Genomic DNA, 22,938 nt, shown 5'->3' with positions numbered 1-22,938 from the left:
TTGCGCTACCTTTTCTCAACTATGCACCAATAAACACTGTTTTAAACACTGGCGGAGAGTCAAATTGTTAGTGAAAGCTGAAGCAAAGCACCACAAACCAGCCAACCAGTCACAAAACATCAAGGGTTTATTAACAGACCATCACCAAATCAGCGCTTGCCTTCAACTGGGCAGGTGGAGGGAAGGCAACAGAGTATCATAAGCTAGTGCTTGCAATGAAAGGTAGCACCTGCTTTCAGTGTACTCCTACCCAAACTCTGTACGTTTGTTGGCTGCATTCATAAGAACCAGTCTCAAGAAGGCCTGAGGGCTCCAGCCTTTCCCAAAGAAGCAGAGGAGACCTTTTGCTCAACCACATGAACAGCTTTACTAGTAAAAATCGTCATCTCCTTTTTCCACCGACTGCTGGTTCTGGATCTGCTGCTGCTTCCGGTATAACTCAGCAACCTGCAACCACAGAAACATTTTATGGGTGGCATCCTCTGTTCCCACACCATACCAAAGCTGCTATCTGAGGCCCTGCTCTCTGCCTGACCATTACCATCACCCTCCAGGATAAGTCTTTATAGCTGCACAAGTCTGGCTCCTTACTGTCCCTGCAATATTTCTTTGAAGCATTTTCGGGGTAGCAAACACTGACCAGTCCAAAATGGGGCAAACTAATGTAAAGTAATTATTCCCATCCCCAATTACCACTGATTAATACAAGGGCAGTAAAAGGAGGAGAGAAGCTATTCTGTTCACAGCTGTAGGACACTGTCTTCTCATTTCTGAAATTCTCACACTTCCTGTCCCACCACCTCTATACCTGAGTGCTGGCAGTGGCCTCTTCCGGTTTCTTATCTTCTCGGATGCGAAGGAATCTGGGGAAGCGTAGAGAAATCCCCTTTTCCTCATCCACCTGTGGTGGAAGGACAATTTGATCATGAAACTGTGACAGGCCTGCAATAGCCACTGTCATTTGTCAATGCAAACAGTTCCATATCCAAGGTAATTTTCCCAACCATTCCTGTGCACAGGTGTTATCTAGACAGGTACAGAAAACGTTGCCTCAAAGGCTGTCAAGCTGCCTCCCTAATAACAGTTTTTGCAGTCAGATTATTAGTCGAGAGGGGAGGATTTGAGTGCACTTACTACTGTAAGCTCTTTCCATAACCATTCTCTCTTGAACACACACATGAAGCAACCTTGTACTGAATCAAACCATTGGTCCATTAAGGTTAATACTGTAAACCTAGACTGGCAGCAACTTGCCAAGTCTCAGACATATCGTTCACATCACCTACAGCCTGATCCTTAAAAAAAACAAACCATTAGAAATGCCAGGGATTGAACTTGGGACCCTACCACTAAGCCACAGCCCCTTTTAAGCTACACGATGGCCTCAGAGCCAGTTCAGATAGTGCAATTTAGCAGATGAAGGAAACTTTTTATCCATAGCTCCATAAATTATACTCTGTGTGTCAATGGAGAAAGACACATGACATGCATTTGTGATAAAAACTGGCTCAGGATTTCCAGGTTCACAGGTTTGTCTGCAAGCTGCTATTATTATGCCCGATCAAGTGCAGAGTAAAGCAAACAGTAGCATACGCTACTATCTATTAACCAAATCCCTACTTGTCTCAGGCACACTAGCTGGGAATAAATGTGTATTTATGTTATGGCCATTACCAATAATTGCATTACTTGTAACACTGTAAAATAAAAACAGCCACTATAATGACAAACAAAACAACCGGAATACGTTGTAAGACCGAATGTGATTTGCATTTTAAATCTATCATTTTGGCAGCCTACTGCATATTAAGAAAATCTGTCCTAATTTTGGCAGTTACGGTTGCAAGTATAGCAACTGTGCAAAAGACTGCAAAGTCTCCATTCAAAAATTATTCAGTGTTCTGAGCAATAAGCCCAAGAAGAACTTTAGCTAAAATGGGCCAACACATTCATTTCTGTATGGGCTTTCAAAAAATGCCACATGGGAGATTTTCCATTTCTTTCTCCAGAAATGCAGAATCTAGAACTAAGGGGACTTACTGGCATAACATCATTCAAATGCTATTGATAGCACTGTCTGAAGATGAAAGGCAGTGAAGGTCTTTCCTAATTTACAGCAGACAAATCTCTTAGGCAATTTTCCAGGCAATACTAGATAGCTTTAAATACTATGGGAAAAACACTGAGTTAAGGATTGTAGCCAGATCATCTAAACTAGAATTCTAGAGCCTGTATCTTGTACTTTTCTTGACATACGAGCATATTACCATTACACAATGATTAGCTAACAACAGGTTTTGTACTCTAAAAAGTAGAATTGAAATACAATTATACACAAACGTCCTGGCTATTCTGCAACGATTATCAATTAACACTACAAGCATTGAAAAAGTGTAAGACTAAACACTTGGTTAATTGCAAAATATATACTCTGTAAAGTTAAGGAGAGATTCCTATTTATGCATAATCTCTTGAAGAATAAAGAGTGTGCTAACAGCATTTCAGACTATCTGGTCAATAAAAGTTGTATGACCTTCCCCACTATTCCAACTTCAACATGGTTGTAAATGATTACATACTGTTGTCTATTCATCACTTTTAGCACCAGCGTCTCTATACTGTTCACCCTCCTCTGCTTTCAAAGTATGCAAAATTAACATACCTGGAGAGCTTTGTATTGCAGTCTCAAAAACCAGTTACAGCCTATTCAAAACACATTGTGTATTTGTAGGTAGAATTAAAATGTGAATAGGACAGTTAACAATGTTTCTGGAGCAAAAAAAAATCCAGTATGGTAATATCAGGAGTTTAGGATATTTAGTGCAGAATTTTATCTATACATGTACCTCTTCCTACTAGCCTATCAGTCACTCACCAAACCAATGGCTGCCTTGTGAACAGGAGAAATGGATAGGTCAGCACACTTCACCTCCCAGACATGTTGGGCCTCTAGCCAATGATCAGGTTCAGCTGTTCCACCCCAGCGGTAGTATGGGCGTGGCTGTGGAATCACGTGGTCCTACAAAGGACAGACTAGGATGAGTAGTATTTGCATGGGGGTGCAGCACAGAACATACACCCAATGCTCCCCAGCACAGGAGACTCCTTAGGAGCAGGCCACTGAGCCTGTTTCCGCTGTTCCAGTGCCTTCAGTCTCCCAATTAGAGAATTCATCAGGCAAGCAAGTTCTCTGATCTCTCTCTTTCATAGAATCAAGAACTAGGGCAGAATCAAGGAAGATGGGCTCCCATCCCCTCTGCCACTTCTTATCATCCCATACTCACTGACTAGCTATTTATTGTAAAAGGATGATGCCTGCCTGCAGGGAATCTGCTAGCCCTGGCAGAGAGGATGTCTTGTGTCAGCAGAGAGGAGGGCCTACCTTGAGGGAAGCATGAAGTTTCTCCAGGTCCTCTTCTGTGAATCCAGTGCCAATCTGCGAGCAGAGGGAGGCATGGCTGTTAGAAATCAAACAGCTGTTTGCTGTAGGAAGTGTTTGTCTTGTAGGGTTGACACACACAGTGGCTGGACATGGCACCGGAAATATAAACCAATCCATTTTATTCCCCATAAATATTCTTGCAGACCAGACCATCCATTTTATTTATTTTCTATCTCATAGTTGCAGCAAGGACAAAATAATATCAACCACAGCAGTCCCTACTTTATGAGGCTAGGTGTCCTAGGTGGAACCAAAAACCTCCCCAAGACAGTGCCCAAATGCTCTTAACACTGGGAGTAAGCTTGGAGATGCCTTACCTTGCAGATACTCTGGAACTCCTCACTTTCCTCATCATAGCAAGCCAAGAGGTAGCCTCCATAGATGCCTGCACGTTTGCCCTTTCCCAGGTAAGCACCAATCACCACTAGGTCCAGTGTGTCCCCAACACCTTCCAGGTAATCTTTTTTAAGCTGGAATGGGGGAGAGTTACCCATATGAGAAAGCAGAAACTGAGTTGTTTGTCTCCAGGTACAAACCTGTATTCAGACAACAGCAATATGGCTGGTGCTTCCTGTTATGATAATGAAACAGGATACAAAAGATCATGTCTCTGTAATAAAGATCGACTAGAAATATCCATACAGTAAGAGCCTGACTAGTCTGGGGAAAGATGAGGAATGCTGGCACTAATCGGGCTCAGTTCATTGTTGCTCATGTAGGCTAAGAGTACATCTTGCATTAGGTGGCCAGCTACTTCTGTACCCAGGAATTCAGTTCTCACCTTCAGCCAGTTGTGGGATCTCTTTGCAATTTCATATGTGGCATCCACTTCCAATGTTTTCACCATTAGCCCCTCACATGAGTCTGAAGGAGAAAATCACTTTATTACTCTATCCCCTTCCCCAGCATAATTTGGACTCAGCTGGCATCTGGGGTTGTATGAAATAATACAGGGAAAGGAAAGTCATGACTGAGCTCCCATTTCCTTCACAATACCTTTGATGGAGCACTCCAGGAAATCTGCTATTTCGTCAGTGTTACTAGTATCCATGGAGGAGGCAAAGAGGAACTGGCCTTCAACCTCAGTGAAAGCATCATGCAGCATAGCCCGGCGTTGAGCTAGGGGTTCCCGTACCAAAGACTGGAGGAACACACAATTATGTATTAAAAAGGCAGGCACTGAACAGGGACCCCAGTGGGGTGAGGAAGGCTACAAAGCAGAGCCGCAGGAGAACAACATGAAATCAGCATAAGATAGGTAGGACTGGAAATGGTATTATTACTAAAGGTACCAAATATGCATATGTAAGGAAGAATGGCTACACTTACCTGCCCATTGAGGTAGAGCATATCAAATGCGTACACACATACTTGTACTCGGATCTCTGCAGCATCCACATCCTGGGGGATATTGATAGAGTCAAGTGAGTGGCAAGAGAATAGATACTTTCACAGCAGAAAACAAAAGTTTTGTTTTCATTTCTTGCTTCTTTCAAGTATTTCTGATTAGCTTACATCTTCCTAAAAGATCTTTTGCAAAACCCCATGAATAGCTGCTAGAAGAGCAATATTCTTTCTAAAAGGCTGTAACCTGTTCATCACAGGTGCTTTTGTTCTCAAAGCAACCATTTCCACTGTTCAAAAGCCTCTAGAGATTAATCTAACTGTGATAGTGGAATGGCCCAAGGAAGGAAAAATCCTACAATCAATCAATCCAAGGAATCATTTTGTATAGCAATCCAATGTTAAGAACTTACCTTGCGCTTGCGGGTGGTCAGTACCTGGAAAGGCTGGATCTGTTTTGAATGTGGGTCCCAGGCCACAGCCTCTGCATCCAAGATGCATGAGTGCACAGTGCTTTTTTTCACCTGGGTAAGGGAGATATCTCAGTTTAGTTGAGACTCTTATTGCAGGAAGGTCCCAACCTCAGCAATTCTCATCATCAGTCTACCCTAATAAAAGCCTCATAGAGATGCCACTAGTTTCTGTTCCCATAGTTAATGTCACACTTCCAAAAGCTTCTGCACCTTGGGGATACGGCTGACAATGTCAGGATACTTGGATGTGTTATTCTCTTGGTTCCTGCTGTAAATGTGCACTTCCCCATTTTCCAGGATGTGGATCTGCAAGGATGGAAAGGAGTATTGAGCTACAAGAGAAAAGGTGAACAGGAGCTTCTCTTTATGGGCCTGCACCTCATATCCTTACCTGTGCCCGTTCCCCATCATATTTGTATTCACAAGTGAAAGCTGCTTCCTCAAATCGCTTTAAGACTTCCCCGATACCTTTGGTTGGGTGGGCCAGCATTGGCTTCAATGGGATCCCTGTATGGAAAGGTTCATGAGGCTAGGACTCGCAAGACTCAGTCTCTGAGTTAGGAAGATAAAGTAACTAAGCTTGCAACAGGGCAAAGTGCAAGAGATTGCATAAGACAGTGAAGGAGGAGGAACAGAAAAAGGATGTTCATCATTTCACTGCCTAAGTATCTTTGAGCTTTTTTGGTGCAAAAGTTGTATGATGCTGTTCTATAAATGTATATCAAACAGGTCATTCTGCATAAATACTATCTGCATGCTTTAACTTAAAATATACATGTCAGTGCACTCTTGGCAAGACATTGTAGTGAAAGAAAAATTAATATAATGGAAAATAACCAATTCATATAGTTAGGAGACAGTTATTAAAAAGGTATGTTATCCTAGAGGTTATGGAAAATACTGGAGCTTTCTCTACAGAAATATCTACACACTTAAATCTAAGCCAAGAACCATGAGGGCTGCAATTAAGAAAACAAACAATTTTTAGAAACCCATGTTATATGCTGGATAGCATTTTATGCATTGTTCTGTGCTCACATTCTTGTTACATCAGTTGCCCTCCACCCCCAGAAATACTGCAGATACCTGGTGTGATCTTGCAGTGCTGAGGCAGGCTCTCCACACCATGCTGTAGGAGGACAGGCACAATGGTGTCGTAATTTGGCAGCTCACTGAAAAACAAACAGAATGACTGAGATCCACTCCTGGTGCTGTGGGTGGATGCTAGAAGGCACCAAACCTCAAGCCAAGTTCTTGCAAAAGTACTACTGTTCACAGCCCCAGGCTGCTGATTCTAAAGGGGCTATCGATACTCTATTCTCTTTGGAACTTCAGCTATCACAGCCTCTAGAAACAAAGATGTGGAAACTGGCAGAAAGAGAACACAATATGTCACTCACCAGAAAGCCTGTTTAACAATCAAGGCCCTCTCATCCAGCCAGGTTTTTCGTGCCTCTGCAGATTTGCCCTTAGCAGCATCCAAAATCTCTGGGGGGAATTCTGTCAATGAAAAGAATTTGGTAAGTCACCATCTTCCTTAGTTATGCAAAGTCAGGGTCTCACTGACAGGAAGTACATATTTTATATTTTCATTGTTTCATTTTGCAAGCACAAGGATCTATTGCTGAGCTCAGGTACTGTTTAAAGAAAGCTAAAATGGGTTAAATTAACTTTCCATGCTCAGAAACTGTGGATCAGTTGCTGTGGACACAACAGGGTGAGGATTTGGCTTCCATGCCCTACTGTATGGGGCCATCTGGTTGGCCACTTTAGGGAAACAAGATGAGATGAATCTTTGGCCTGATCTAGCAAGGCTATTTTATGTTTCTTGACTGGAATCATACAGTGGAAAAGAGTAAGAGTCTAGTAGCACCTATAAGACTAACAAAATTAGTGGTAGGATATGAGCTTTCATGAGCCACAGCTCACTTCTTCAGATACAGCTAGAATAAGAGTCCATCTGTCCTTATATCTTGGAGAGTGGAGGGATTACAGAAACTGAATGATAATAGCCGGTGAATGACAAAGGCAGGCATGAATGAATAGGGTGGGGTATGCAGAGGGATAGTGGGGGTGGAGAAATTAGCATTGGTAATGAGATAGGAAGTCTTTGTCTCAGTTCAGTCCAGGTGGAGCTTCGTTATCAGTTGCAATTCAGCAGACTCTTTCTAATCTCCTTTTGAAATTCCTCTGCAGGAGAACGGCTACTTTTAGGTCAGCAACTGAACATCCTGGAAGGTTGGAATCATACAGTATATTTATTCAGGCTAACTGCAGAACACACACAGCACCAGATTTCCCATGCACCCCTGTACACAGCATCCGGACAGCCCACTGTCAGTCACATATACTCAGGTGCAACAAATCAGTTAATCCCCCCCCTAAGTCTCCACTGCCATCTTCTAGCAGCATCCTGAACTCACTTTGTCCTGGAGGTGTGAGTGATGCTGCCTGGGCCAGGGCTGACAGGACAGACTGCTCTGCTAGCCCAATTCGCAGCTTCCCTTCCAATGACCTGTAACAGACAAATGTCATTACAGCATTACAGGGCCGATGTGAAGGGTCTGGCTCTGTGTTTGCTGAAGGATAGGGTCAAAGAAGCTAAGTGCTGCATAATGGAAATAACCAATGGGTAAGGTTAGATGTGAGAGAAAGACTGCTAGAGAAACTATATCATTATAGTTTCAAGGAGGTTCTGAGAATTACCAGGCAAATAACCTGAACAGCAAACATAGTGTAGTGTAGTGATTAGAGCGTTAGACTGACTGGACAGACCCCTGTCTAATTCTTGCTCAGATTCAAAGTTGAATTGGAAACCTTGAGCTAGTGATTATCTGTCAACCCAATCTACCCTTGTAGGGTTGCTGGGAGGAGAAGTCCATGTACACCACCCTGATTACCTTGAAGTAGGGGCGGGATAAAAAAACAAATCAAAGTAGATAATGTAAGGATATAAAGTTGTTGACAGGCAGAGGATGGGATGAGACACTTAAAATGAAAACATATTGAACTCACCGAGCAACATAGCGAGCTTCTGAGTAGCGACAAGCAACAAACAAGGTTTTGATAATGTCAATCTTCTTGTTCATAGACTGAAAGGGGGAACAAAAGGGAGTGAGATGGGTGCACCCTGGGGAAAGGGAAAAGAAGGCTTGCAAATGCTAGAGAAGCTTTTTCCTGCACTATATACTAATTAGCAACTATATACTAATAGCCACTTCACAATAAAATGCTCTTCCCATAGTCCACTCACATCAGTGTGACAAAGAGATTCAGACAGATGCTTTTATAGATCTGCTTCCAAGGATTATCATAGCTTTAATTCCCTTAAAGGCTCCAAAGGACACTTTTCAGTTCTTTCAAACTCTTTTGCAGGACAAGGACTTAGGGAAAAAACTAATCTCAGCTTGCTTTGAGAATCCTTGCATCTCCCTTCCCCCAATTCAGCATTATGCTGCATAGTCTTGGGTGGCAGTAGTGCAGAGAAAACACATCTCATCTGTTATATCAAAATACAGAACAAACTGTCACAGGCAAACAAGAAACACAGAACCTTCTCTTAGCCTTGCCCTATCACTAGATGACCCAATGTCATTTCCTTGGGCTTTGTGCCCTGACCTTCCAGGCTCATTCAACCAGTACTTACAGAGCTTCCTGTCATGCGCCCAATTGCTTGTAACTTGCCAAAGACTACAGCAGCACCAAGCTTGGGTGGAGCAAACATGATGCCCTGGGTGGTGCGGCTACTCTCAGCAACCAAACCTAGGTCCCCCTTCTCTGCTGCCTCTGCCTTGATCTGGTCCAGCTGCCGGCCTACAGGGATAAGGAAGAATCACATGTTCAGGAACCATATAATAAGGATCTTTCTCAACGCCATCCTATTAAATCTTTATCTAGATGCATCTGATGAAGAGAGCTGTGGTTCCCGAAAGCTTATGCTACAATAAAGTTGGTTAGTCTTAAAGGTGCTATTAGATACTTTACTATTTTGCAACTACAGACTAACACAGCTAACTCCTCTGGATCTATGCCTTACTGGTGTAACTGACTGATAATATTTTCATCGAAAGTAGTATTAACTGGACCAACTCACCTGTGGCTTGAGCTAAAGCCTTCATGAGGATGGTTTTGCCAATTCCCAGCTCTAGGCCCTCATATGCTGGGCCTAGCCGATTGAGGCAGAGGTAGACACATGGCAGCAAGTCTTCAGGAGACAGAGCAATCACAGAGCGATACAGGTTGCTCAGAGTCTCTATGATTTTCAGCCTGATAATAGAACAATATGGTGATTAATGGGATTTAAGGAACTGTTTAAAATGCCACTGTGTATCTGGTTTCACGGATTCCAGTAAGTTAGCTTACCGGGCAGACTCCTCTTCAATCTGCTCAAAGGACCGGGCCACAGCCAGATACGGTACCCTGTTGCAGGAAATTGAGGCAAAACAGTAACTCAGGGGTATGAAACAAAACCAAAGATCAGCAACAACCAACACAAAACCTATTGCCTTCTCATCAGAACTCTAATATTGTCTGGTCCTGGGAGGGAAGCGAGGGTCACAGAATCAGAGCATCAAAAGGCCTCCACTAACCCAAAGTTGCTACATTCCATCTTAGCTGAGCCCTGAAGGATGATTTTGGTCTCTACACCAAAACCTAACGTGTAACAGTTCTGATGCCATTAACTGTTTTGAAGGTATGGTTCAACTCTTCACATCTCTGCATTCTAATGATAAACCTCTTAAAATGACAACTCACTCTGGCAGAGGGTGGTTTGACCAGGATTGTACTGCCAGGAAATTGCTAGTATACTATACCCTAAAGATTCACTGCCATAAGAAAGGAACTTCTGCCAGTTCACTCATTTCTTTAAGGTCAGTCTATAAGAAAATCCTTAGGCAGAAGAAACTTGACAATGCTAATATGCAATGGTAGGAATTGGGACTGGTAGTTCAAGAAAAGTGGGAGTCCCAGATTGCGGATTTTGTTTCATTTGGTTTAGGCAGATTTCCTCCCTTAGTGGAAGCTTAGGTCTCTGCACAAGACTGAAATACTCATTACAGTCAGGTATTCAGGGCCAATTCCATTCTGGGGAATGAGAGATTGAGGAAGGCACCCCTTCTTGATTTGCGCATCTTACCACAATGGCCTTCTTTCACCGTGCCTGAGATAAGATCCTATTTCTCCTGAGATATTTAAGTTTTTCTCTGAATGGTGGGTGCCTGTTCACTCAGATCACCCTACCTGGTGTTTTCCTCTCAGGATGGAAACTGAGTATTGTAGCTGCAGTAAAGGGGAATTAAACTGGCCCTTCATAACTACTGCTCAATAAGTTTGCTGAGTAGAGCCTCCAAACTGTATATTAAAATATCGTCTATGCAAGCTGTATATTAAAATATCGTCTACGCAAGCTGGAGGGTTGGGTGGCTTCCAACCAAGTTATCCACTTTGAGCAAGTTTAGAGAAGAGCAAAGTACATCTAATCATTGCCTACATCTTTTCCACCTAGCCTTACAAAGCACTAAGGGTCCTACCAAACCTTTGTATGCAGCTTTTGTAGATCTGATTCAATTCATAGAATTGCCTTTGATTCAATTCATAGAAAACAGCTTTGGCTGAAATTGGGAGGTACAAAAACTGCCAAGCACCTACTGTTTTTGTTACAGGAATTCTATACCAACATTTTCACTAAAATAAAGATCAGCACTTCAGGCTTCCTAACAGAGGAGATCCCAATTATTGGGAGGTTAAAAAGGGTGAACTTTGGCCCAAGCGCTTTCTGACAGATATTTAAATGACATCATTTGGAGGTTATCAAGCCCTGAATTTGTTCCTCCTCCTTTAGGTTCCTGGAAAATAATAATTATTTTATAAGCTCACAACATGGTTCTGGTGTCTCACATATATTGGCCTCAGATGGATGCTACATGGCCTTGTAAACTGAAGTGGACCATAGATAGCATCTCAATAGATCAATGTAGCAGCTTTAAATATTTTGGGGCAACCCTTTGTGAAACCCTGTCTTAGAGAGCTCATTTAGTGATCACCAGATTTATAGTTCCAAGAATTGTAGATGTTATTCTGAAATTTTACAGGTAGAATTTTCTTTATTTAAACTATAAACCATAACATAATAGCTATAAACTTTAAACATAAATAAGAAAAAAAAACATTCTAAACATAAGACACTAACAATACATATATCTATATAATTAAAAAAAACCCTAAATGACACTACAGGTTGAGTTCCGATTTTCTTCACAAGTATATATTATTTATAGAGTCACACTTGTTCTAGGTTAGTCACAAAACCCCTTTTTTCTATTGTTCATGTTTCTTAATCCATAAATCCAGACGTCATCAAATCCTTGTTATCCATTTCATGCAAAAAGTCTATAAACGGTTTCCATTCAGTCAAGAAGTTAACTAATGTCCTTTCCCTAATCAATGCAGTAAGTTTTTCCATTGGCGCAAACTCCAAAACTTTTGTCCACCATTCCTCCACTGTAGGCAATGTTGGAGTGTTATTCTGAAATTTTACAGCATGAAAGGAAGTTTCTTGATTGACCCAGTTCTGAAATTTTGACAGAGTAGAGCTGTTCCAAAACTTCTGTATAAAATAGAGGTTAGGGGCAGGAATGATCACTTAGTCACAAAACTGGCATTCATACGAAATCTCTTCGTAAAGAGAATTTTAGCCCTGCTCAGAAGCCCCCCAGTGGCTTTGATGTGGGCAGAACTTGCTTTGCCTTCAATCATGCCCATGTACATGTTATCATGCTTAGATTTTGAAGAAAGCAAAAGAATGACAGTACTAGTCTGCAGGCAATGTCATGTGATGATACAGAAAGATGTTGCCTGGGTACCTTGCTATAACAGTATTTTCCGCTGCTGCTCTTTATTAGATGGTATCCAAGGTGTCCCTACAGCTGGTACCAAAATTTTGGATTGGGTATTCAACTATGACATTGCTACAGAAAGACAATCAATCTTTAGCTCCACTGATTAATAAGGAATCATGACAGAGCCACTTATCTGTCTAGCATTACGCGTTATAATCTTAGAATAACCTTTACAACTATTTGGTACCAGATCATGCCAACAGCTTTGCTGGATAGTCGCTAATTCCCCAAACTGTATGCTTTATGTCTATGTATCTGTTGAGCTCCAGTTCTGGAGGATCAGTCATAGCACAGCAGTTAGGTGGTTGGATTGCAAATCAGCACTCTGCTGGTTTGAATCCCACTACTGCCATGAGCTCAGCAGGACGCCTTGGGTAAGCCACTCTTCTCAGCCACAGCTCCCTAGCTATATTGTGGGGATGATAATAACACTGACCTTGTTCACCAGTCTGAGTGGAACACTAATGTGTCTAGAAGAGTGGTATATAATCATAGTTACTAATATTATATTCTGCCCTCTTTACACATAGCCTAGAACCAAATTTCTCACAGCACTGTTGCTTATATTCTTCCATGGAAACAAAGAAGATGATATTTCTTCTTCTAGATACTGACTTGCTTGCTTTATACAGAGCATCACTGTTTGCCTTGGAAGCCAAGAAAATACAGGCTAAAGTTGTATCTGAAGGGTGAAATGTTTTAATTTGATAAGCATGTTTAGATTTGGTTGTTTTAACAATTATATTTATGATCCATGTTTTAAATTCTCTGTGATTAATGGTAATGGCCTTTGGCCACATACAATAAATGTTCTCTCCCCATGACCATTAATCCAGAGAACGGAATAAACAAGTGGAGAGAAGGAGAACTTCGGACTGCACCAAGGTAGCTAAGACATGCTGCAGAGAAAGCCACTCTCGCTCCCATTATTGACCTTGAGTAATTAAGCAATACATACTACAAAATTTTGGATAATTTTAGCAGCTCTTGCCTAGGGGCAATTCAGATTGCAAAAACAGCATAGAATCAATGGTTTAGCATTAATGCCTTTTGCCTGACAAAGCCCACTTTGGCTACACTCACCTCTGGCCAGGGCCCCAACAAGCATCATGGACAGGATGATAGTTGCCCTTCATGGGGTTATAATCTGCAGGGTCAAGTGTGGGAGATGACTTAAGAGAACTACAAAAACAAGAAACAGACTTGGTTAGTTTAAGAGTAAATTCTAAAGCAGTTTGGTAATAATTACTAGATCTCAACATTTTATTTATTTTACTAAATATATATTAACTCTAACAACAAGTAGTGTTGCCAATAGTGGTAAGCCTGTCAGCCTTACTAATTAGCTGCTGTGTTAATGCCCTGTTTATGAAACAAAGAAGACAGAAACATAGCAGGTGCGGGGGTTGCTTCTGCTTTGGACTGAACAGCAGTCTAAGCCAGTTCTTCTACAAACAAAGCAGAGAGAAAGTTCAAGGTTTGTGAAGGCTTTTCTTGCAATCCCTGAAACCCTTAACAGTTACAGCTATTGTACTAAAAACAACGCCAACATCATATCCCACTCAGCCCAGAGTAGCAATATTTGTATGCAACATCTGAATACGTTTCTTGTGCAGATGAAGTGCTTTTACAGCTTCTCCTAATGTATGGAACAAACATCCCAAAAGGCACCCATCACTTACCTGCCAGCTGTGCTGCCAGACTCATGGCTACCGACTTCACTATGGTTCTTTTGTGTAGGCATATTTTCCCCCTTCACAGGTGTAGACTTTTTTTCTGCTTTCACGGAAGCTTTCCTAGGGGCTACCATAGAAGAAAGGGGACAAATGTGGAACATTTCCTATAACTGAGTTCACTGTTAGGAGGGCTGATGATTTTGGGGGCACCATAAAAAAACTCAGAGGTACGAAGGCAAAGTCAGAGACTTTGGAAGGAGCTTACTGTGAGCCAGACTCTTGAAATACCCCTCCTGCCTTTTAAGGTATCAAAAGTGGAGACTGAACATCACTCCGAGCTCTGCAAGAGTCACCCACAGTACACTAGCCTCCCAGTATTTGTTTCCTTTGTGCTGTGGGATTCTGGCTTGGAAGTTTTCTTTACTTTCACAAAATAAAACTTTTTTCTCAGTCTTGCATGCATGTTTCCAAATCTCTTTCCACAATCACACTAACTAGAATTATTTTAATAAATTGTCATATTTTCAGGAATCCAATGTCTACATTACACTGTAGATTCCAGACAGAACAAGAAAATATATCCAGGTGTGGAGAAGTTCCACAGCACATTTCTAAGGGAGAGTTGGAGACACGCACAAAAAGTGCCACTCCTCCTTCCCACTTACCAAAAAAACTAGAAATGAGTTGGCTAGATGGCTTGGGTGTTGTAAGCATCTTCTCTTCATCTGCTTTTTCTGCTTCCTCTTCTTTCTCTGTTTTATCCTTCACCATCTTAGCATCCTCATCTTTCACTTCTGCTTCCACTGGCTTCTCATCTGGCTCCTCTTTTGAACCTAAACAAAGATCAGGTACAAAGTACACAACAGAATTTAACGAAGTGCTTGGATTTCTTTTGCACAACGCAGCCTCCACCCAAACGAAGCATCACAGGTTTCTTTCTGACCCAAGCAGCATCTAACAATATAATCCTATTCAGAGTTACTTTAATCTATGCCCACTAAAATCAAGGGCTTAGACTGAAGTAACCTTGCACAGGATTTCTCTGTAAGATTGCTACAAGCTTCTACTATAAAACAAGGATTCAGAACAATGAGCCCAGAAAGCCAGGTGAATGGCTGAAGACAATCCACAATCAGAAAAACTCCTATTAATAGAAACAACCTGTATATAACCACACACTGGATGTAAAGGCTGCCGCACACATTACATTTTTAGTAGGCATATATAAGACGTCCAAGGAGAGTTAAAAATGGGAAGACATGGAGTAGTAAAATGCCCTACACACCTCTTTTTGGCTATCACATCACCTTGGAGGCAGGAATCACATCTCACCTTCAAGAGGGAGAGTATTCCCAACCCTGCTACTCACTCTCATGCCCTAATGCCATTGTGCTCTTGTCTAAGCACTGCATATATTAGTCCTTCTCCAGCTTTTCAACCATCCATCAGAAAGCACTCACCTTCCCCAGCGCTGTCTGTCTTCTGTTTTTTGGCACACTGCTCCTCCTGGGTGCCATCTTGCCTGCTGACATCTATCTCCACTTTACGTTTAGGGATCTGTTTGCGGGCTGAGGACAGAGGTAAATGTCAAAAGCTGGTACTATGCTTTTCTTATCTATTGTTTGACTCTACCTGGAATGCAAGTTCACTGAGTTATGAGCTGCCTTAGAAATAAGTTCAAGACTTTGTTTACAGCTATCTAAACAAAAGATCAAAGCTGCAAAGCAGCAAATACCTCGCTACTATCTCGGGTAAAACAAGAGACAAGTCTCATCCTCCCTGGCAGGCCTGAAAGCCCAAAAGAGTGAGTGCTTACCAGTTCTGCGCCGAGGAATGCTGGAAGGTGAGGGAGAATTAGAGGCAGCTGGGCTGGTGTTTGGGGAGATGTTCTCTCCAGGTATCTTTTGCTCAGGTACACAGTCCAGTTCCTAAAAAGGCAGTTCTACAAAGTGAAAAGGTGAGGACAGAAGGAACAACCCCCAGAGAAGGTGCTGCATTATTTTAAGTGGGAAGGATAAGGAATCTATGGCAGCAATCCCAAGAACGCTTTAATAACAACAATAACAACAACATTCGATTTATATACCACCCTTCAGGACAACTTAATGCCCACTCAGAGCGGTTTATAAAGTATGCCATTGTTGTCCCCACAACAAAACACTCTGTGAGGTGGGTGGGGCTGAGAGAGCTCCAGAGAACTGTGACTAGCCCAAGGTCACACAGCTGGCTTCAAGTGGAGGAGTGGGGAATCAAACCTGGCTCTCCAGATTAGAGTCCCGCACTCTTAACCACTACACGAAACTGGCTTTCCTTGGAGGAAGTCCCACTAAATAAAATAGGATTTTCCGGGCTGTATTGCCGTGGTCTTGGCCAAGACCACGGCAATACAGCCCGGAAAACCCACAACAACCATCGTTCTCCGGCCATGAAAGCCTTCGACAATACAAAATAGGATTTACTTCTCAGTAAGCCCTTTAGGATTACTCACCATGTTGGGTAACTTATATTGAGAAAATAAGGAACACTACAAAGGATATTTGATGTAGTAACCAGGATAAGGAAAGAAGGCCTGCTTATGTCTTCTATGCATAATCCCCAGCCAAGATAACTTGTGGGAAACTGAAGCTATAACAAAACTGTAACCACCCTCCTTCTTGCTTTAGGGAAAGAAGGCAAAAATCTACACTATAGAGCTAGAAAATGGACATCTATTTGGTTAGTTCAACAAATATCAGGACACAAGAGGAAAGGATCTACCTGCTTTGTATCATCTGCCTCTGTATCCCTTCTTCCTGGTTTCCCAGAATCTTCATCACCTCCACCATTAAGGACCTGAGTGGCTTGTTTGGATACACTTTTCTCAGAGGAATCTTCATGGAGGGTTGCACCATTCACAAACTGGTCAGAATTTATTGGTTCCCTGAAAAACAATAACATGTAACAATAGCACCATTGGACCTCTACTTTTTCCCGCTCCCTTTCTTCACCATATACACAGAACCACCCAAGAACAATAGGAATGTCCACCTTTAAAACGTTTAGATTCCTTCAGCTGGAATAAATTTAAAGTCCTCTTTAATGTCTTTTTACGCCTCGCCGACATGGGGATTAGGGGGACAGCCTTACAGTGGCTGATCTCCTTTCTCCAGGGTCAGGGACAGAGGGCGGCGCTCGGGAGAGATCTATTGCTCCGTCACCCTTTGGTGTGCGGGGTTCCGCAAGGGGTGATACTCTCCCTGATGTTATTTAACATCTACATGCGCCCCCTCACCCAGATGGTGCGGAGGTTCGGGCTGTCATCAATATGTGGATGACACCCAGCTTTTTCTGTTGATGGATGGCTGGCCAGACATGGCCCCGGACAATCTGGCCAGAGCTCTGGAGGCTGTGACGGCATGATTGAAACACAGCAGGCTGAAAGTGAACCCGGTGAAGACAGAGGTCCTGCAGCTGGGACGGGGGCTGCCAGGTGTTGGGATCCAGCTCCCAGCCCTGGATGGGATACCACTGGCAAGAGTCTGGGCATGCTCCTGGATGCCTCCCTGTCAATGAAGGCTCAGGCCTGGCTACAGTGACCCATGCAATGGTCACCTCCAGGCTAGATTACTGTAACTCACTCTATGCTGGGCTACCCCTGGGCCTGATCCGGAAACTACAACTGGTCCAGAATGTGGCAGCGTGGGTCCTGACCAGTATATCCTATCAGTCACATACCTGTCCTGTGCCAGCTGCTCTGGCTTCCGGTTGAATTCCGAATCAGGTTCAAGGTGTTGGTTCTTACCTTTAAAGCCCTGAGCGAGTTGGGACCGGCATATCTTCGGGACCGCCTCTCCCTGTATGTTCCCCGGAGACCGCTTCGATCAGCGGATAAATGTTTGCTGGTGATCCCCGGCCCTAAGGAAGCCCGCTTCGCTTCAACCAGGGCCAGGGCCTTTTCAGTCCTGGCCCCAACCTGGTGGAACGCCTGTCAATGGAGACCGGGCCCAGCGGGACATATTTTTGTTCCGCCTGGCCTGTAAGACAGAGCTGTTTCGCCAGGCATTCGGTGGTTGAAGGGGGCGGTGCCATGTTGGCCTTCCACTTTTGGGGGGGGGGTTCCTCCTCACCATTGCACTTTAATGTACTTGGTTAATTTATTTATTATTGCTTATTGTATGTTGATTTTAGAATTATTGTTTTCTTGTTTTTATTGATTTTAACTGTTGTTCACCGCCCAGAGCCCGAGGATGGGCGGTTTATAAATCGAATAATAATAATAAAGTTTAGCAGGTATACACTACAGTCCTAAGCAGTTACTCTCTTCTAGACCTACTGAAGTAAATGGGTTTAGAAGGGTACTTCTCATTAGGATTGCACTGATAATCCATATTAAAATGTACTCAGAAACGAAACTGGGAATAAGCATAACACAGCTACACATTCACCCTGAATACTAAAACCATCTTATTTATGTCAACTAACATGGCTCCAAGCATGCAGGCCACAGGCTTGCTGTGATACCCCACATATGCAACTGAATTTCATAGGATGCTGTCACCGTTTCAGTACCTATTCTGATTACTTTTACCGTTAAATACAGAGGGGTACTTATTTTGATAGAAAATCGAACAGCACAGAGAACTACTAGGTTGGATCCAACCAGCTTTTCTGGTGAAAAAGAAAGTTCCCTTTGGCTACCAAAAAAGGCTATGGTAGGGATCGTGGGGCTGTACATACAAAAGCCAAGTAGTAAATAAGGGAACTGGGCAAGAGTAAGTGAAAAAGTTGGCTGCATCTAACTCATTAGGTGCAGAACCAGAAGACAATGTAATGTTTTATTTGTTATTTAAACTCTCTTATAAGGTTTCAAATAATTTCAAGTAAAAGTCAGATAAACAAGGAACAAAGTAGTATAGGAGAAAAAAATTACATTTCCCAAACCTTTCTCTATTAAAATATCCTTGAGTTTAATTTTTTTCTTTCCTGGAGATGTGAAATTGACAATGTGTAACTATATCCATCAAGAACCCTGTGGTGCAGTGTGGTAACCTGCAGTACTGAAGTCCAAGCTCTGCTCACGACCTGAGTTCAATCCCGGTGGAAACCAAGTTCAGGTAGCTGGCTCAAGGTTGACTCAGCCTTCCATTCTTCTGAGGTCAGTAAAATGAGTACCCAGCTTCCTGGGGGTAAAGTGTAGATGACTGGGGAAGGCAATGCCAAACCACCCTATAAAAAGTCTGCCAAGAAAATGTCATGATGCAACATCCCCCCATGGGTCAGTAATGACTCGGTGCTTGCACAGGGGACTACTTTTACCTTTTAACTATATCCATAGACATCATTTTGGCTGCTTTACATTTAAAAGTCTTCCTACTTTTAACTGTCATGTCCCAAGGGCCAAAGCACTAAATTTGTCCACAGTAAGGCCTATCAAACCAGCCAGTTCCCTGGAAGGATGAGTAACAATTAGTTTTAGGTCTTCCATAACCACTGGAAATGGGATGCTTCTCAAATACTCTATTTTTAAGCTATAATTTATTTTATTTTTATTGTTATCTCACATTCTTATTTAAGACGTATCTATACTGCTTCTATAAAACTACTTCTAACACTAATAAAAAACAAATCTTACTTTTGACACATACACAGTGCCACTAATATGGCACTGTAAGATTTTGAACATGAATGCAAAAATCTGCCCACTATATCTTTCCCAGTGTAAGCTTTCTAGCACCAGTCCATTTCAGTCAGCATTGTGACTTTAACCATATTCATCTCAGAGGATTTTAAGGAGAAAACTATATAGTCTTTGAGGAGAGCAAAGAGCAATTCTGACTACAGTAGGCTAGCTGTGTGCACTGTACAAACCAACCAGTTTTGTTGTGAATAAACAGAATCTAGTAGCATTCTGAAAAAATCTGACATCTCAATTTTCTCAGACTACATAAAAAAAAGGGAGGTGAGGTTCAAAATACAGTTTTGTCAACAGACCATACCACCGCTCAAGGAAACTTACTTTTTAGGGGTTAGCTTATCTTCTGGTTGCTTCTTCTCTGCTATCGCTTTTCCAGGCTTTACTTGGGCTAAGGGCTGGAAGAATGATCTGTCCAGGTACAAATAAACTGTTATATGAACGCTCCTGCCATACTCACAACTGTAAAGTTCACTATGGATTTTGCAACAATAAGGCTGAGGGCACTAATACATCTGGCAACACTTCTGTTCAAAAAAGTCAAATGTCTCCCCAATACTGCAAATAGCTATAGGCTATAGAACAGATTATTCTGAAGGAGCAAAGGCTATGATGGCAGCTTTCTTGAACTTCAGAAAATCAGCTTTAGAGGTTGCTTGGAAATGCAAAAATGTTTCACATTAGTATTTTTGTGCTTTGCATTTCCTAGTGATTATTGTTCACGTTTTATATTTCCTAGCATTTACAATACTTATCTAGTATTATAAATATCTTCATTTTACAGGTTCTAGAATTATTTGAAAATCAAAGAGCAAAAGCATTTCTTTTTAAAACTACAACAGTGTCTATCCCAGGAAAAAGAATTCCCGAATTCCTCCCCATTTTCGATTACAACCGGCTCCCCCGTTCAAGGTTTTGGTTTTGTATACAAAGTTGAAGGCCATCCATAATTTCAGGTTGATGCTTACCTGATGGTGCTCTGCATTGTGGATGTTTGGAAAAAGATGATACTGAACCTGCTGTCAGGATAACAGCTCAGCCGGCCAGTTCCAGAAGGCAAGGATAATGGAGTTCATGGAACAGGGTACCTGTCAGACCTTGTTCTCTTGCAGGTCACAACTGATAGAGAATAAAGAGAAGGAACAAGTGAGCAATTGCTTGATACTGGGTTAGTCTGTCAAGTCCAGTATTGTCTACTTTGACTGGTAGCAGCTCTCCAGAATCTTATGCAGAGGTCTTTCACATCACCAACTACTGCATCCCTTAACTCGAAATTCCAGGGATGGAACCTAGGACCCATATTCTTCCACTGAACCACAGATTAAAACTGTGCCTGGCTCAGATTCTTCTCTTGAAGCTCAACTGCTGTGGGAACTTTCTGGTAATACTATTTTACAGGTTAGCTATATTCTACTATTTAACCTATGTGTATTTGAGAAAGTAGCCTGTACCTTTTGTTTAAGAATATTTTAATAATATGAATTTTATAATGTTTTCTCAAAATGGGCCTGTGAGGAAACTGATTTATTCAATATGCACTGCCTTCTGGCTATTGTGTCATCAATCTTCTGTCACCTATATTTCTTATATGTTCAGCTACCACTTTCTTTTAACGTTTGTTTTTAAATATGTTTTAAATAATATACGTATCTATAATTGTTCAGATTTGTTTATATTTGTATATTTTCACATAAGTGCATGGAACATTTGTTACTCATCACTAGTGATGCCATCAGATTGAAAACAGGACAAAACTTCTGTACCTTTAATAGATAGGCAGAAATGGAAATGATGACTAAAAATTGTTAAAAATTGCCTGTGCAAAAATTCCTTCTTCTGAACAACTACTGAAGTTGTAGGAACCTCATCCTTTACTGCACTGCTGGTCCTCTCACTCACTAGAATTATGCAAAAGGTACCCATGATGCTCCAAAACCAGAGGCTGCCTAAAAGCCAGTTCCTACCATTCTTGCATTTCACCACAACCCAAAATCAAGATCCCAAATGTTCACGAATAAGCAAGTTTATTTCTCAATGTCTACAATTTCTCTTGTTCAGAGGAATTAGAGTGCAACCTGATACCAAAGGCACCACTGTATTTTTAATGGGATGGCTGGAATTGAGCTGAGATGTTAGCAATAAAAAGCCTTCAAAACCACGGCTTGAAATGTCACTTTTTTCTCTCCTCACCCTCTTTTTAGTTTTTAGCCTGAATAAGAGTTATTGGGAATTCAAAACCCTGCACACTGTTTGTGTCATCATATCTGGTCCCAATAAAACATATTATATGGATTTTGCTGTTTTTTGGATTTTGCTTTCGGACCAGGATGGCTGTAAATTTTTGGTCACTCGGAACAGATTTAACACCCACCATAAAAGTATTCTGATTGCACACCTTTACTTTCAGTCATATAAAGGTGCTGCTATTCAATCCTGTGGAGAAAATTGAAACTTCATTTAGGACACTGCCTTGAGTTCAATGATGGAGATTTCAAAGTGCACTGCAATGCACCCTCCAGGCCAGAGAGAGACAATTTATATTCTAGGGGTGAGGGGTGGATAGGGGTTGTGCAATGTTAAGGCCTTCCCTTTTCCTACCATCTGCAAGTCCTAATGATGGTCATTTGGGTTCTCTAGTTTTAAAAGGACAAAAGGTCACATTAACAATTGCTTAAACACAACTCAAAAGACACTTTTTTCTAGGTCATGTTCAAAAAGCCTCTCAGAAGTAGACCTAATAGGGATTTTATTGTTTATCAAGCAAGAAGCAATACAAATGGGTGCCTACATTATTATCTTTGATCCCTGATTATTTTATTTCTTTCCTCTTTTGTTTTTTCTCATTACATAACGTCCTCTAAAAAAACACGCTCTCCAGGTTATGTAGATTGGCCATTGGTTAATTTTATAACTTTGGCAAATGCTAAGGAATTAAAAAAAACAAAAACAAAATTTAAGCATCAGACAGGAAATTATCATCAAATGAGGGAAAAGAAGGTCAGAAGCAAGGGGTGTCGCCCCCTTTCCTTCACAAGCAATTTCCACAAGTGTAATCAGTGGAGGGTCTCGTTTTTCTCTGTGAAAAGGGGCCGTTGCAAAGGGGAGGGGCAGCCTCCAGGTGAGGAGGGGTTGTGATATTCCCGCCATTTCCCCTCGGTCTCTCTCCCCGCTCCCTCAGGCTATTGTCTCGCGCTCGCCCACTAGAGAATCTTCCCGCCAAATTGTCCCCCGGTCGCTAAGATTCCCTCAGCAGCCCCTAGAAGGGACGTAGGGGGAAGGGAATTACCTAGCTCGAGACGCGCGTCCCCTCGTCGTCGACTCTACCTAACCGTAAAGGTCTTCGTAATATTTTTTTTTCGCGCGCGAAACCTGTTGATTGACAGAGTGAGCGACGTCACACGCTCGACGCCGGCCGAAGCGGACAAATAAAGCA

At 42.0% G+C, this 22,938-nt stretch overlaps 1 protein-coding gene across 1 annotated transcript; it reads right to left on the bottom strand.

Annotated features, from left to right (window-relative positions):
- Positions 1–109: 109 nt before the first annotated feature.
- LIG1 (DNA ligase 1) lies at positions 110–22,911 on the bottom strand. The gene is made up of 27 exons (XM_054994690.1): positions 22,792–22,911; positions 20,474–20,624; positions 19,830–19,916; positions 16,592–16,754; positions 15,651–15,762; positions 15,295–15,402; positions 14,500–14,667; positions 13,841–13,961; positions 13,242–13,340; positions 9,622–9,678; positions 9,353–9,525; positions 8,906–9,072; positions 8,275–8,351; positions 7,683–7,774; positions 6,660–6,759; positions 6,346–6,431; positions 5,651–5,766; positions 5,470–5,565; positions 5,200–5,310; positions 4,772–4,843; positions 4,439–4,583; positions 4,224–4,306; positions 3,760–3,912; positions 3,383–3,436; positions 2,876–3,019; positions 809–901; positions 110–447 (listed from the first exon to the last, which is right to left on the bottom strand). The coding sequence occupies exons 2-27, from the start codon at positions 20,488–20,490 to the stop codon at positions 370–372; spliced, it is 2,772 nt and encodes a 923-aa protein (XP_054850665.1). The 5' UTR covers positions 20,491–20,624; positions 22,792–22,911; the 3' UTR covers positions 110–369.
- Between the last annotated feature and the right edge of the window lie 27 nt (positions 22,912–22,938).

The sequence above is a fragment of the Eublepharis macularius genome, chromosome 12 (genome assembly GCF_028583425.1).
Source record: "Eublepharis macularius isolate TG4126 chromosome 12, MPM_Emac_v1.0, whole genome shotgun sequence".
Classification (NCBI taxonomy): domain Eukaryota; kingdom Metazoa; phylum Chordata; class Lepidosauria; order Squamata; family Eublepharidae; genus Eublepharis; species Eublepharis macularius.
This window is presented reverse-complemented; position numbering and strand designations above follow the sequence as displayed.

Coding starts and splice junctions, on each gene's coding strand:
- LIG1 (XM_054994690.1), bottom strand. Junction 16,755..19,829: donor GATAAGCTAACCCCTAAAAA/GTAAGTTTCCTT, acceptor ATTGTTTTTCAG/GGAACCAATAAATTCTGACC. Junction 5,311..5,469: donor TTGTCAGCCGTATCCCCAAG/GTGCAGAAGCTT, acceptor TCCCTTACCCAG/GTGAAAAAAAGCACTGTGCA.